General features: G+C 28.0%; 1 protein-coding gene across 3 annotated transcripts; it reads right to left on the reverse strand.

The window, feature by feature from the left end:
• Window positions 1-356: 356 nt before the first annotated feature.
• Window positions 357-16,035, reverse strand: LOC117172425 (ras-related protein Rab-11A). Of its 3 annotated transcripts, XM_033360348.1 has the most exons (6): window positions 15,093-15,110; window positions 13,269-13,302; window positions 8,192-8,387; window positions 7,789-8,063; window positions 4,712-4,868; window positions 357-1,602 (listed from the first exon to the last, which is right to left on the reverse strand). In XM_033360348.1, exons 1-5 carry the CDS (start codon window positions 15,093-15,095, stop codon window positions 4,732-4,734), a joined length of 645 nt encoding a protein of 214 aa, XP_033216239.1. In that variant the 5' UTR covers window positions 15,096-15,110; the 3' UTR covers window positions 357-1,602; window positions 4,712-4,731. The 3 variants fall into 3 exon arrangements, with proteins under 3 accessions (XP_033216239.1, XP_033216238.1, XP_033216237.1); XM_033360347.1 differs by lacking the exons at window positions 13,269-13,302; window positions 15,093-15,110 and adding an exon at window positions 15,713-16,035 and having other exon boundaries at window positions 357-987; XM_033360346.1 differs by lacking the exons at window positions 13,269-13,302; window positions 15,093-15,110 and adding an exon at window positions 15,713-16,035.
• Window positions 16,036-16,758: the final 723 nt, after the last annotated feature.

Here is a 16,758-nt window from a genome sequence, read left to right on the forward strand (position 1 = left end):
TTGTTAAAAAATTCCTTTTTTAATTGAAAATTTAATTTTTGGTGGAATATTTATCTTTTGGGTAAAAATTCAAGTTCTTCGTTAAAAATGTATGCATTTTGTTTAAAGTTCGTCTTTTTTAGCGGAAAATTAATCTTTTCGATTAAACAGTCAACTATCTGATTCAAAGGTTCAACAATTTTGTTAAAAACTAATACTTTTTGCTTGAAAAAGCCCAAGAATCTAATTTAGGCTGAGCAATCCACCAAACAGAGGTAATCCAGGGTAATGCGATATAATTCACAATAATTTCATATGAAATCGGTCAAAGCATAAAAACTTCGCAGCTGGTAATGTTCTGGAATGAAAAAGCCTCATTTTGTTGCATTCTTTAATATCAGTGAAATCACTTGTACTTAGAAATTAAGTTAAAAATTACTAAAAAAAAAACCTTAGCGTCGTAAGCCTTCGAGTCAGTGGTGTCCTCTGAAGTAGAAAGATAGCTTGAGTGACTCGATAATGGCGTGATTCGTCCTTCATTACTTTCTCCACAAACCCTTCATTTGCAACTAACGAAAGCGAAATTACAAACGAATAATAAGATCATTTAAAAACAATTCTGTAAACCTCGGCGATTAACAATGCATATAATAAGGTTAGAAAATTACGCATAATGTGTTTTTTCTTGTTTTTTTTTCTCCATCTTTTTCATCAATTTCTTCAACAGTGCGTTTAATAATTTCTCTTCCCAGTGGTGTCTTCATTCTCTAAAGCATACGGTAGGTACTTAATTAGACTTCGTTAATCTCTCATGTAGTCCACAAAAGCGTAAAACACTTTGATTCACAATTCGTTCCTAACTCGCTCTTAACTCGCTTCCCGTATTATTTATACTTGCGATACGGCAGAGAGACGCAGAGAATAATAATTATCTTATATATTCGTTACAAATAGGGGCATTCAGAACAGTTTCAATCGAATCCAACATCGTTATTCGATTCCCGGGATCTAGAAAAAAAAAAAGGAAATCCCGGATATAATTCAGATGCCAAAAGCCGCAAGAGGCTCTCGAGAACCCTTTAACATTATTTCCACCGTCTCATATCATTTATTTTTAAAAAAGAACTCGCGTCTCGAAGCGAATAGTGACGTTCTACTCGATTCGATTGCCATTCACACTCCTAATTACAAAGAATTAAGCGGCAATACAACATTTAATTATAGTAACAAATTATTATCGGTGTATGTGTGTGTGTATGTGTGTACTTGACCAAATATGCGACGCGTACATTACACATAAATATGTATATTTTTTTTAGGGGAGAGAGATCGGGGAGGAAATAGAGGAAGAATAAAATATAAGATGTTTTTGTGTCTGCTTGGTTGGATTTCTTTGATGTGCGATCAGGCCTTTTTGTGGTGATCGCTGAAATTCACTTTTGTAAATTCTTTTTTTACCAGTCTGCGGCTCCCCCTCACATCGGCAGGGCTTAATAATTATTAAACCTCTAGTGTACGAGATTATAGGCCCGTACCCATAGTCTTAGTTCTCGTGCGATCACGCACCTGCTATATTTATTGCCGGCCACCACTTCCCTCCTCCCTCCCACTGTGTAACTGCTTCTGTAAAATAACAATTGTCATTCGAGTTCGCGATAAAAAGTACTTTAAAAAAAAAAAATAATAATTTTACTTATTAGAAGATAATGCAAGGTGGCCACTCAAGACTGATAAGGGGAGACCGGAAATGATCAATTTTAGTTTCGGCAAATTTCCGCCATTTTTGACAAAATTGACTTGAAAATATCCACCACAAGCTGTACAGAGTTTAACGAAACATACATTAAATCGGCCGGTAGCTCAGACAGTAGCGCTTCGGCTTTATAGTCGATAGATTGCGTGTTTGATTTTCGTTGCATGAACTTTTTTTATTTTATTTTCCATTTATTAAAATGTTTATTAATTTAATTTCCTTCAATAATCTTTAAAAATTATGCTATTAATAATTATTATAATGTCTTTTTTCACGGAAACAGATTTTTAAAACTTTATCGTGTTTTTCGTAAACAAATTTATTTTCTATAAATGCTATTAATTGTTTCGTCATTTTCATCAATTGCATTTAAAATCAGACGTATAAACTGGATTTTTTAACCCTCGTATTTTATCGGAAAAACGAAGAGTTTTTACAAGAACAAGATTTTTTTAAAGTGTTTATTGGGAAACGCACCTGATTTTTTTTTCACCTGGATGATAATTAACACATTGCAAACATTAAAAATAATGGCGATAAAATCCGAAAATCATATGTATAAAGAATTTAATAAATAAAAAAAAAAGTTCAGGCAGCGAGAATCAAACATGCAATTTTTCGGCTTTTAAGCCGAAGTGCTACTGCGTCAGTTACCGGCCGATTAAAATTTGTGTTAGGGTGATTTAAATTTCTAATGAGTACACAATTTATAATATGTAGTATATCCAAAAAAGAACGACCACAATCTAATGCGGAATAACTAAATTTAATTAAAATCAAACCGATTTTAATTTAAAAGCCTGATATTGATTTCTTATTTATGTGATTCAAATTTTTTTTAATGTATCCGAATCATCCGAATATAAAAATAAAGATTTTTTAATTTGAAGTTATCCAAGATGAGGAACTTGGAATTGAAGTAAATTTCAATATTAAAAAGACAAGATTTAAAAAAACTCAAAGTTAGAACTTTTTATAATTATTTATTTAAACAACAGAAGATTTACAATTTTCAATTGGGAAATTTCAATACTCAAATACTTGAATTAAAACTGAACTTACAAGAGCATAATTAATTTTTGTTTAAAATGTTTTAAATCAACGAATTTCATAATTAAATGATAGCAATAATTAAAAATTTATTTACAATTTTCCAAATCTAAGTGCGTAAAACTCAAAAAGTTCTAAATATAAACAGATTTAAATGATAAAATCTACCATAAATTTATTTTTCATTCAGGTCATTCAAAATTTTAAACAATTGAAGTTTTTAAGCGTTCAGAATTGAACAATTTCTAATATAAAGGGTTTAAAATCTTTCAAATTACAATTTTTTTATGTCTTAATTTTACGAATTTCAGAATTAAATGTTAAAAATAAACTATTTCAAGTGTTAAAAATTAATAAATTTCCAACTCAAGTGTTTAATATTGGATGGAATTTTTTTAAATTCAGGTACCTAAAACTGAAAAATGATCTATTCGGGGACAGCAAAAGTAACGAATTGAAAATAAAAAACATTCAGATTAGAAAATTTTACAAACGGAAAAGCAATGTGAAAAAAAGGACTGAAAAGTGAAAATGGTTCAAATCGAGTTGAATTTTTCGCAAATAATCTGCCTAGAAATAATTTTTATCTTAAATTAGAAGCGAATTTCAACGTTTTCCAATTTGATTGCTTTAAAAATGAATATTGCATACTTAGGAGAATTCTGAATTTGAAGCGTTTAAAATACAAAAGAATTATACATTTGGGGGAACAAAAATTAGACATTCAAAAAGAAGCAATGATAATGGTTTAACTATTGAATTAAAATGTTCAATTTGAAATTAATTTAATTTTTGTTGTAAAAATATTAAATGATTTGCATTTAATTATTTCAATCCTAGGGACTTCAATTTATTAAACATTGTGCAATTTTGAACGCTTCTTATTTAAAATTGTTCCTTTGTATTCGAAATAAAATTGATAAAGAATTTCTATATTTTGCAAATTATTCAAATCAATTTCTATTAAAATATGTACAATCGAATTTTTAACATTTTGAAGTTTTGCTATTGTTGACACTGTTAATTTCAAATTATTCGATATTTAAAATTTTAAACTTAAAATTACGCAACTATTAAGGCTTTCAAAGTAAAAACATTGAAATTTTAACTCCTTGAATTATTTAAGATTTAAAACTATTTTATTTGAAAAATTCGAATTTGCAAAGATTTTGATTTAAAATCAATTACTAAAACCCTAAAATCTAGAAACGGTCACATCAAAATTTTAGAATTTCACACTATAGATTTAAAATTATCCAAACTATCCACTTTTGACCTAGAATTATTAAATTTTGAAAGTTATGAATGAAACATTGTTAAATAAAGGTCTTCATTTTGAATTTATACAATTTTCAACAATTGAAATTTGGTCCACATGAAATTCAAATTTTCCAACTTAAAGAATTTTATTACCATGCCTTAAAAATTCAACGATTTAGAATTAGAAGCATTTAAAATTATGATCTTCAAGTGAGACATAACTTTTTTTTTCAATTCTCAATTTTCCCAATTGCTCGGTTCAGTGACCACCCTAAAAATTTGATACAATTTACTGATTCCTCGCCAAGAAAATTATTCCTTAATTCAAAAGAAACCTAAAAGTCCTCTAATTTTCAAAAAAAAAAAAAAAAAAAAAAAAAAAAACTCCACACTCTAGAGATAGTAATTACTCTAAAATAGTAAATAAAGAACTTCTGCCAAATCCACTTTATCCAATCATCATTTTTAATCTCTCAACACAACACATCGAACTAAAAATACGCAGAAATAATTGAGATTTTCTTGGCGCGATCCCAGCGTACTTGTTGACAATAATAATTCAATAATCATCTTGCAACAATGGTAATAATACATATAAAAATAGTATGATACACAATTATTTTTATCTTAAAACAAGAGACTAAGGTTTCATCTCATAATCCCACTTACATGTTAAAGAGCGAGGAGAGTCACTGGCAGCATTGCTTGCGCATTCCGTCTGAACTCATTGTCGGTTTCACGTCGATTGGTTCTACATTCTGTGGTCGAATCGTGTCACCTTCTGGAGGATCTCTTATCTGCTTTTGTGAGACGATTCTATAAATTTCTGCAAACAAAAATTAAGATTTTTCTATTAAATGCCCGGGGATCATTTATTAGCGAAAGATTACAGACTTGGCGGAACTGTTTTGAATTTTTAACTGTGAAAATTAAAGCTTAACCATTTTTTTTTATTATTTAAAACGTTCGATAAGTTACACATGGAAGGTTTTAATACTTTTCAATTGAACCATTTTAAAATAAATTCTGTTAAACTGTAAAATTTTATAAACTGTACAGTTCAGATTCAAAAAACACAAATCTACGCTATCGTTTTTGATGCTCTTGGATGAAGGATAAATCAGCAAATTTTCAAAATTATATCTTAAGCAATTTTAAACTGGAAATATTAAAAATTGAAAGATTATAATTTTTTTTTAACAGATTACTTTGTAAATTGGAATTTATATTATTTTTATTTTAATGTGTTACAAATTCATAATTGTTCGATTGTTATTTTAAAAAATGCGTTTTAAAATCTTTTTAAACATTCTCTTAAAAGTGATGTTTTGGAATTAAAAAAAAAAAATACTTTTAATTTTCCCAGGAATCTTAAAAATTGTTCTTATACTATTTTAAAACGTATCAAAATCCGTAAAAAGTTTCAAAACTTTATTTCATTCTTTAAAAATCTACATTTTGTTTCACATTTTTTTAATCTTCAAATTGTAATTTATTTTTGACATATTTTCAAAACTTCTATAGCTTTTTTAAAATGATTAGAATTTTTTTTAAACTTTGAATAAATCCTGCAAACTTTTAAAATGCTAACATTTTTTCAAAATAAGAAATCATTTTCAATTTTTCTGGGAAATATAAAAAAATATTTTAAAAGCTACTACATTTTTTCGTATAATCTTTGAAAATCTACTATTTGTTAAAAATTGTTTGAAATCTTGTCAAACTTCCAATTAATTTTGAATCGCTTCAAAACCTCTAAATATCTCTTAAAATTACTCGATTTTTCAAAAAAAATAATTGTTCAATTGTTATGCATTCATCCAATTTTTGTTTTTTCTGAAATCTTTTTAAACCTTGTGTTAAAATAATTTAAAAAAATTAAAAAATCATTTTAAATTTTCCCATTAATCTTTAGAAGTATCTTTTTAATCTTAAAACCTTTTGAAATAAAGCTTCAAAACTTTTTTTAATCTTAAAAATGTCCTTTTGTTTTACTTTTTTGAAATATTTTAATTTTTAAAATTATTTTTGAAATAATTTCAAAACTTTAGTATATCTTTTAAAATGATAGGAATTTTTTATATAACTTTTATTTAATCCTACAAAATAAAGAAATTTCCTTAAAATCTTCCAGATGGTTTTTTGTACAATTTTCAAAACCTTTTGAATTAAAAAAAAATAGTAACTAAAAATTAATTGAAAAAAATATAAAATAACTTTCAATTGTCCGACGAATCTTAAAAAAAAAAGTTTTATTCTTTCAAAACCTTTCAAAATGTTTACAATTTTTATTTTGTAACCTTCAAAAATCTATATTTTGTTAAAATTTGTTTGAAATATCTTCGAGTTTTCAATTATTTTTTAATCGTTTCAAAACTTTTAAATATCTCTTAAAGTTAAATTTGTTTTCAAAATTATAAACTTCTCAATTGTTCTTTATTCATCATATAATAATCTGATTTTGTTGTGAAATCTTTTTAAATATTCTGTTAAACTTAATTTTTTGATACATAAAAAATCCATTAAAAAGTTTTCCAGTCAGGAAATTTGTTTAGTATCTTAATACCTCTCAAAACCCTTACAAATCTTTAAATTTTACTTACTTTTGTTACTATTATGCTTAAAAATTGTTTAACTCGTTTCAAGTTTTCAATTATTTTGTAATTGTTTTAAAACTTTAAAGCATCTCTCAAAGTCACTGGATTTTTGGCTTACTTAATAATTGCTCATTTGTTATTTATTCATAAATTTTTTTAAATCTTTTTAAATATTTTGTTAAGATTAATTAAAAAAAAATTTTTTTAATGTTCCTAGGAATCTGAAGAATTTCTTATTATCTCAAAACGCATTGATCATTTTAAATGGACAGTCAAACATTGCTAAGTATTAAAAGATCGTTCTTTTTCTTCATTAAAGATCTTCAAATTTACTGGGTAAAAAATGGAACATTTCGAACTAGAGCAACATTTGAAAAGAATTTCAATTTATTAATTTGAAATTATTTAAAAATTGAAAATCGTTTATGAAGTTTCAATTGGACGTTCACCTTTGCTTTTGAATTGAAATAGTTTCATTTTTAACGTTAAATTACGTGAATTATTTAATTTTGAACCGATTCAGATCGTCTTGTAAAAAACTATTATTGGATAATTTTTAATACTCGAACTACAGTTCAATTTAAAAAATAATTCATTTATATTTACAGTTGATCAGCTCAAATCTTTTTTTTTTTTTTTTTTTTGAAAAAACTTAAGACTGAACGATTTCATAATTTAAAAAGTTCAAGTGGAACTTAAAATTTAAAGAAATTTGAAATCAAATTTACTTTAAACTACATTATATCAAGCGATTCTATCAAGTTTTTCTACTTCTCAAACAATTTCCGTCGCTACCCGGTCCAGCGACCACCCTGATAATGTTTAGAATTATTTTAAGGCTAATTTACGGTCTGAATTCAAATACTCCAAGCTGTATGTCTAAAGTTTTCAGACTTCATCTTAATTTCGCTTACCATAACTGAGTGTGAACATTGAATTAATAATTTTTCTCCGTGTTCATTTCTATTAGAAAAATTAAATTTTAGCTTCCGGAGCGGAAATTCACCATCAGTTTTCTACGATTTTGGTTCTCTGACAAAACTCAAATACTGTTTAGTCTTCGAAAAGTCTATAGTTTTCTTTATAATTTTTTTCCAACCCCTTGTGCCAAGAAACTGGCTAGTAAGTCTTGAAAAATATCTTGCTCACCAGTTAATATATTTTGAAAAGCCGTCTCGACATTGGTCGAATCTAAGGCAGAGGTCTCAATGAATGAGAGGCCATTTTTTTCGGCAAAGGCTTTGGCCTCGTCTGTCGGGACAGCCCGCAAATGCCTCAAGTCAGACTTGTTTCCGACCAACATTATAACGATATTCTGATCAGCGTGGTCTCGTAATTCCCGCAACCATCTTTCTACATTTTCGTACGTTAGGTGCTTCGCAATGTCATAAACCAATAAGGCTCCTACGGCTCCACGATAGTATCTACAAGAAAAAAAATGAATCAACGGTTATTTCTGGACAAAGAGTGAGAGAACATATGAACAATTACAATTAGTCATGTCTGATTTAATTGTTCTGAACGGAATTTCCGGTTTTTTGAGGAAACTTACGCGGACGTGATTGCACGATAACGTTCCTGGCCAGCAGTGTCCCATATTTGGGCTTTAATCGTCTTTCCGTCTACTTGTATGCTGCGAGTGGCGAATTCCACTCCAATAGTCGACTTTGATTCGAGGTTGAATTCATTGCGTGTGAAACGTGAGAGGAGATTACTTTTTCCAACTCCCGAGTCACCGATGAGAACCACTGAAATCATTAAAAAAAAAACATGCCTTAGATTTCGATGACAGACTGTGAATCACGATTAGGAGTTACAAATTACAGAGTACCAATGGCACCCAGAGAAGATGCACCGCGGACGTGCTTATGTCACAAGTTCAATTGGGCGTGCATTGATTATTTAAATCAGAGGGGCAGCGGATATCGACAGATGAAATCAAGGCTCTCATTTAAAATTTTTCTTATCTACTACTGATATTATCATTACATACGCTTTTATTTCGTTGACTTATTTATTTTAGGTCGAAGTAACTCAACACAAAAATATGGTAATACAATTTCGGTTTTCATATAGGTTTAAAAAAAATAGTGTACAGGGATTTTTTTAAATACACTCAACTTCCAGTTAAATCGAAGCCTTTGAAATGAAGACCCTAAATTTAAAAAAACTGGGCGATGCGTTTTGATATATCTGATCATTGACATAACTGAGCTTCGACTTAACTGCAAGTTGAGTGTAGCTTTTATTTGTATTTCACGCCAGAGTGAAGTCAAAATCAAGACATGTGACATCACTATTTAGTTAGATTACTTCTGAAACACAAAGTTGTTTCCATAGAATATCATTATTGAAGATGAATTCCAGAAAATTTAATTAAGTAAATAATTTATTTTAGAGGTCGAAGTAACCAAGTATAGGTTTTCATAGTACGGAGCTATTAAAATATTTCGCTTTTTTTTTAAATAATCGACTCGGAATATGTATATAGTTTCGCGAGTTTATTATGAATATTTTTTTTCAGTTTCAAGAGATTCAATGAATATGTTTAAATTAGAAGGCTTCGACAACTTAAATTACAACATATTCTTAACCCTTAAATACCACACTAGTGCAAATTCACACTAGCAAAATTGCCAAACAAGTGTCTTTGATCACCTGGTAGATAGAAGGCCCTCCCCCCACGTTAAATATGTCTGTGCCTTACTGATCCTGGTGCGAATTCCCACTAGTTTGATAGTTTACGATCACAAAGTAGGTGCTTCAAAATAAATTGGATTTCGTCAGATAATTGTTTTTTTTTCGAGTGCACTTTCTCTAGAACTAAGTAATTATACATGATAATTCTTCTTTTTCAACGTAAATGCGCAAAAATTTCAAGGGCTTAATTTTGAAAGTTGACCCACGATCGTCACAGTTCCAAACTGCCTGAAGCGTATGTGTGACAATCATCGTGATTCAATATACATTGAGTGCACTACTTTTATAGAACAAAGTTTAGAATCACTTTTACTATCAACTTTGTATTATTAATTGATAATAATATTTCAATATTACCAATGATTAAATGATAAACAATATTATTATTCATAAAAAGCGTATGTGTGACGATCATCGTGATTCAGTATGCATTGAGTACACTATTTTTATCGAATAAAGTTTAGAAAAACTTCTGCTTTAAACACTGTACCCTCGCTTCATAATAATATCTCGATATTAATCACGTTTAAATAATAAACAATATTATTATTCATAAATTTTCAGATTTTACATGATACCTTCTATTCCAGATTATGTACTAATTGATTTGTATGTGCTGCAAACATAACCTATCTTCATAAAACCATAAAAAATATTTTTATTTTATTGCATGTGTACTTAGTACTTTTTTTGAAAATATGTACTTTAACCTTTAATTTAAAAATAAAAACAGTACGTTTCTGACAACTACTAAAAATATGTCAATTTTTTGAAAAAAATGACATTTTAGAAAAGTTCTTCTCATTTTGTTTGCTAGTTGAAAATTGTTTATCATATATATTTTCATTGTCATTGCATTTCTCAGTGATTTTAAACCCGAAAAATGTATCCAATGAGTTCTAATTATTTTTGTACGAATTATTACCATTTAAAAATACGAAATCCCAATGCGCACTAGTGTGGTATATATTTATGGACAGATGGAGTGTTGGCTTTGATAAGAAATCATTTCTAGTATGTAACTCTAAAGTTCATGAACTTGAACCATAATTCAAACAAGCTTTTATTTTACCTTCTTATACTTAAAACTCATTTCATATTTAGATAAAATTAATGTGGTTACTATATTTAATTCAATTATTATCGATATAAATTCCTAATTCTTTAACTACAAACATTAAATTTTCAACAAGATAATGGTTAAATTTTCAACCAAAGTAATGAATTTTTAACAAAAGAGTAATTCTCCACCAAGTAGTTTTATTTTCAACAAAAAAGATACATTTCCAACTCCCCTTTTACGGATTTAAGGGATAAAATAATTAAATAAATAATAAAAAAAAAAACTGAAAATATTATGAACTATGAAAAATTAATAAATTACTAAGCAAAAATGTTCCGAATTGCATAAATGTTATCATGCCAGGAACCTTTGCGAAGAAGCTATAAGATGGACAGAAGGAGAAAACGCCCCCAGTGTGGTTACACTTTTTCAATTCGGAAAATTTTGGCTTGGTAATTTATTTATTTTTGCATACTTAATTATTCGGAATGTTCAAACAAATTAAATTCGCTTCTCTAATAGTACCTTCAAAATGGTACCTTTTTTATACCTTTTGAATTATTTATTTATTTATATAAGATATATAATTCAAGTTTTAGATTTTTTTAACATAATCAGTTTTTAATTTTTTAAATAAATTATCTACTTATTTTTTTGTAGAACTTTTTTAAAATTATTTTAGGCAAAGATTGTGCATGATCGGAAGTTTTTTCGGATTTTTTTAACATACTGTACTCCACTTTGAAATTTACTCATTGGTTTTTACGATGTTTTTTGCTCAAGGGCGTTGAAACCAGGACTCAGACTTAAAATTGAATTACCTCATTTTACTCGATAAATACAAAAATTACATCTTTTCTAGATATTAAGGCCTATTCGGTTTTTTAATACTTTATTTATACAAAAACTATTGAAACAAGTAAATTATATTGTTAAACCCAAAAGTCGAATTTATAACTAAATTCTATAATAATAACTAATGTTTCAACTGAAATACTTCAATTTTCAACCAAGTTTTTAAATTTTCATTTAAAAAAATTTTTTGAACGAAAAATGTAGTATATAGTTGCTATTTTAACTAAAAGCTTTTACTTTTTAAATAAAAAAAAGTTTAATTCAACTAAAATAGATTAGTTAAATTTTCAGTTGAAAAAGGCCATTAACTACTACCACCATAATACATTATTTTATTAAAGCGGATAGAAATTCTTAATTAATCATAATATGGATATTAATCCTCGTTCCTTTTTTTTTATAACGGCATAACTCGAGCCAAATACAATTTGAAGGCGCATTTGATTTTGGAGAAATCTTGAACTTCTGAGAGGACAGCGGGGCTAGCCGCACCTTTGTGTAGGAACTGAGCAAAGGCGGTTTGTCGATTTTTCTCTAAATTCAGTATTTGAGCTTTACGAATATTTTTACCAGAAAAAAATGGCTAAAGTCTAATCGTTAATCAAATAGCTAAATTTTAGGTTAAAACCACGAATTAAAAAAAATTAATTTAAACAAAATAGTTGAATGTTCAAACAAAGAGATGAATTTTCAACTAAAATGATAAATTGCTCACCAAAAAAGTTAGTTTTTAATCAAAGAGTTCAGCTTTCAACCAAGCAGTTGAATTTTTAACTAAAAAATATTAATTTTTGGCAAAAAATTTAATAGTTCATATTTCAACAAAAAAACTAGAATATTCAACAAAAGAATTGAAGATTCGATTAAAAAAATGTACACCTTTAAACAAAAATGGAACAGTTAAAAAATTATTTTCCAACCGAAAAAACAAACGAATATTCAACTATTTAATTTTTCAGTTTAAAAAATTCAATTTCATAAAAAAAACGAATTTTTAACAAAATAGTCTAATTTTTCAACAACAAAAAAATAGGAAAATTTCAAAATCAAATGATGAATCTTCAAAAAAAAAAAATTAATTTTTAACTAAATAGTTAAATCCTCAACCAAAACAGAATGTTAATTGTCAACAAAACAGTTGCAGTTTCAACCAAAAAGAATGAAATTTTTATCAGAATAGATAAATTTGCAGCAAAAAAGATTAATTCTCTAGAAGCAAATAGTTACATTTTTAAGTAAAATAGAAGAATTTTCAACAAAGGAGTTCAATTTAAACCAAGCTGTTGAATTTTCGACAAATAGAATATGACTTTTCAATAAAACAGTTAAATGTTTAAAAAATAATAAAATTTTAAACCGAATAATCCCCTCCCCCCACAAACAGATTAATTTTAAACCAAAAATATAATAGTAGACTTTTCAACTAAAAAGAATTAGCGATCTACCAAAATTATGCAGCAGTAGAATTTTTTAAAAAGGGAGGAAAAAGTGCAATTAAATAGCATTTTTATATCATAGATTACTATACACTTTTCTTTTTCTTTAAAATGTCATCAAGTTATAAAATTTTAAAGGCAAATTTGTAATTCAAGTTTTTTCCAAACATTAATTCAAATAAAATTATAAACATTCTAATGTTTAGTTTCCTAACTTAGCAAAGTCAATGTTATTGGGCAAGTTCGAAATATTAAAATTAGAACAAAACAATACCGAAACTATGACAAATCTTTGCTAATTTATAAAGTACAAATTGAAGATAAAAATACAGTTTGACAGAAATAATTTCTATTAACGGTTTACCCGTTTTTTTCATTTAGAGAAGTTCCTTGTAATTATTCCTAATTTACTCTATGTAGAAGAAAAATAGAAGAGACGAATGATAATTAAATTGAGGGAGTTGAAAAACGTGAATCCTATTTCAATAAAAATTTTTAAACAACACATGAACCTTTAAACTCGGTTTCAAGTACAAAAACAATTTTAAAATCTACCGAAGAAGAAAATGACTAACTTGAATGATAAAAATCTTGCAGGAAGGAGTTTTGCTGTGGTCAGCATACACACACACATTTTATTATTGTAGCGTAAAACAATGATTTTCCATCATAAGCGTATTTGTATTTTATTTTTGGTTTTTACAATTGTATTTAATTAAATAGTTTATATACAAAATGTATTATCAATATTTTTTTATAATTTACGTCCAAGGTTGTTGATAATACAAAAAAAAAGAGGAAAAAACAATTGTGCAAAAAAAAGGTTTAACAAGCAATACGTATTGAGTACTTCAAGAGATTTAATTTGAATTCGAGAATGTCTGAATTAAACGGAATTAAATCAACCTCAACTGAAGTCAAGTGACCTGTATTTTATTGTTTCCTCGACCTTTAAACTTTAAAAATATTATAAGTTTAAAAAAAAATTGGAATGATTGAAATTCTGCAAATCGGTAAACACAATAAAAAAGGAAATACATTTTTCGTTGAGAAATATTTAACATAGAAGTTTTTTTTTCGAATTATGAAAGTTTTTGAAATCTATTACAGAAAATTAAAAAAAGTATAAATTATCTAACCACTGTTACTCATTATTTATCAAATGTCTAATCAAACCGTAGAAAAAATTCCTTGTCAATTCAAGTTTTTTTCAGGTACCTCAAGTTTTTTCCACAAATAATTTTTCATAGTACGGATCAATTCTAATATTTCGCATTATTGTAAAGAATCGACTAGGAATGTGTATACAGTTTTAAGAGTTTATTGTAAATAATGAGTTTTTTCATGAAAAATGATTAATATTCAAATGGAATAGTTCAATTTTCAACAAAAACTTTAACTTTCAATGAAGAAGATATATTTCTACCGAAAAATACGAAATTTCAACAAAATACACGAATTTTCAACTAAAAAAGAATTTTCAATGAAAAAATTAATTTTCAACTAAAATGATGGAATATTCAATTGGGAATACTTACATTTTAAGTTAAAATAATTAATTTCCAACCAAAGAGATGAATTTTCAACTAATATTATGGAATATTTAACTGAAATAGTTGAATTTTATTGCAAACAAATGAATTTTCAATTAAAATAGTGAAATTTTCTGTTTACAAATATATAATTTTGAACAAATAAATAAAATAAATTAACAAAATACTTGAAGTTTCAACACGAATAAATAAATTTTTAGTGAAATTAATTAATTTACGGCCGAAGAAAAAACCAATTTTCAAGAAAATAGCTCATTTTTTAAACAAAAAGATAACTTTTTAATTAAAATTATAAATCTTAAAAAAATAATAATAATCACAAGAGCTTAATTTTTAAACAAGTTATTAAGTTTTTATTTTAAAAAGAGGAATTCTGAACGAAAAATGCGGAAACAAATTTTAACAAAAAAGAATTTAACTGTAACATAAAAACATTTGAATTTATTAAAAAAGAAAACTATTTAGCAGGAATTGAATTTGGAACTAAAAAATAAATTTCCAGGCGAGAAAAAATTGCAAGCAAGCTGTTACATGTGCAATCAAAATTATTCATTTTCTACCAAAAAGAACGAAGTTTCAACAAAAGCCATGAATTTTCAACCAGACAATTGAATTTTCAAATCAAAAACGATCAATTTCCAACCAAAAATAGAATTTACTACTTTTACGAAGCAAGAATCACAGCTATTCAATTATATATTGCAATTAAAAAAAAAATGTAGGCAATATCAAAAAAATTCGGACATTTCCAGGTATGTAAAAAGTCACTGTTAATTTCAGATAGGCTAGATACCCTGTTACGGGTTAGAAAATGTTAAAATGAAAAAACTGCAGATTCGCAAAAACCATTATGTTCTACAAGATAAAGCTTCTTTTTGTTTTCACAATCGTGCTTTTCGTCACACTACGTCACACATTCACTGTTACACGTGTCAAACAATGAAACAATAGACGTCAAGTTTGACAGACGAGAAGAGGTCAAGTTTTAATTTCGAAATGTGGAGCCTATTGAGACAAAAGGATCCAAATATCGAAAAGCATATTAGTGTGAGGGATTGGTGACATCATCAGTGATTTCAAAAGAAGAGTCATTCGTCTCTGCATCTTTCGGTGAATGTTAGAAGAAAAATGAGTATAAATGACAGAGGGCATTTTTGTCTCTGATTCCCGTCGAGACCATTTCCGTTAGAGCAGTTATCAATAAAGACGAAATATGATAAAAAGGGCGACGAAAATAAATAAAAAATATAAAAAAATTCTGCCAATTACTTGAGGATTGGCTAACGCTCGCGATTATTTCTTCACCGTGAACGTCGATTCCCACCACACAATCTGCGCTTCAATGTCAACGATCCTCGACTCCTCAGTTACGACCCGATAAGGATTTGCAAAGTCCGGTATAAAATGGCGATATGAAATGGGGGTTAGGGGCGGAATTTGACGAGTTTCATTTTTTTTGTTCTTACCCTTAAATAAATAATCGTACTCGTCGTCTCGAGTGCCCATCTCGTCGACAGCGAACTCTGTACTCCTTGGATGGACGGTCTGATCGAATATATCGAAATTCGTATTCTGTATTTATATACAAAACGGCAGGAGCCGAGAAATGGCTCCCGTTTTTTTCCAATTCACTATATTCACGATCTTAAAGTTTGAGCACAAAGAGGACGATGAGCGCGGGGGAGAAAAATTGAAATTGTCGCGACTACAGACGGGCACGAGAAATTATTTTCTTTCTTTCAATTTAACTGTACAATATGGCCTCCTTTCTACGCCCCTCCAAACAGATGGACAGCACATGCGCAGTGCAGCCAACCACGCCGTCAGAAGTTGGAAAAAGCGACAGTAGTGGCAGCACTGGGGGAGAATCCCTACGTCGAGTTCACATTGGCAGAAATTAGGTTCTCTGATATTCGCAGAGATGAGTTGGGAGATTGCTCATGTAATGGAATAAGAGACTACGTCAAAATTCGACTGCTAAAAGCGCCCTCTTGGTTTGTGGGTCAACTCCTCGGAGTTACTTCGCAGTTATCGGCATTTTTCAGACGTTCCGCGTCGGTAATTGCTGAAGTTAAAAAATTTTTAAAATGAGTTACCACCGCAGTTACAATTACAGGAGTTACCATAAATGTAAATGATGTACTGCATATTTATTTACCACTCGAATATTAAGTGCTTATTATATAATTATTCTAATGATTCAGGATTATTAGTGAGTAGTTATATAATGAAAACTAATTATTTATTGTTTAAATTACAATTTTTAATATTATATCGTTACATAGCTATTTATATGCTATAAATCATAAATTACATTACCTATTTTTTAATCACTGAAAAGTTTTATTCAATTTAATTATGACAGAGCTAAACATTTTTCTCTTTAAAATGTTCAATGCTATCAAAATTCTGTATAAAATCAAGCAAGGGATAAATCCAATTTGTCCATTTTATAAAGAATTTTGAGATTTCTTTAGAAACAAAAAAATAGTTTATTGTCAATTATAATATA

This window comes from Belonocnema kinseyi, chromosome 5, assembly GCF_010883055.1.
Source record: "Belonocnema kinseyi isolate 2016_QV_RU_SX_M_011 chromosome 5, B_treatae_v1, whole genome shotgun sequence".
Classification (NCBI taxonomy): domain Eukaryota; kingdom Metazoa; phylum Arthropoda; class Insecta; order Hymenoptera; family Cynipidae; genus Belonocnema; species Belonocnema kinseyi.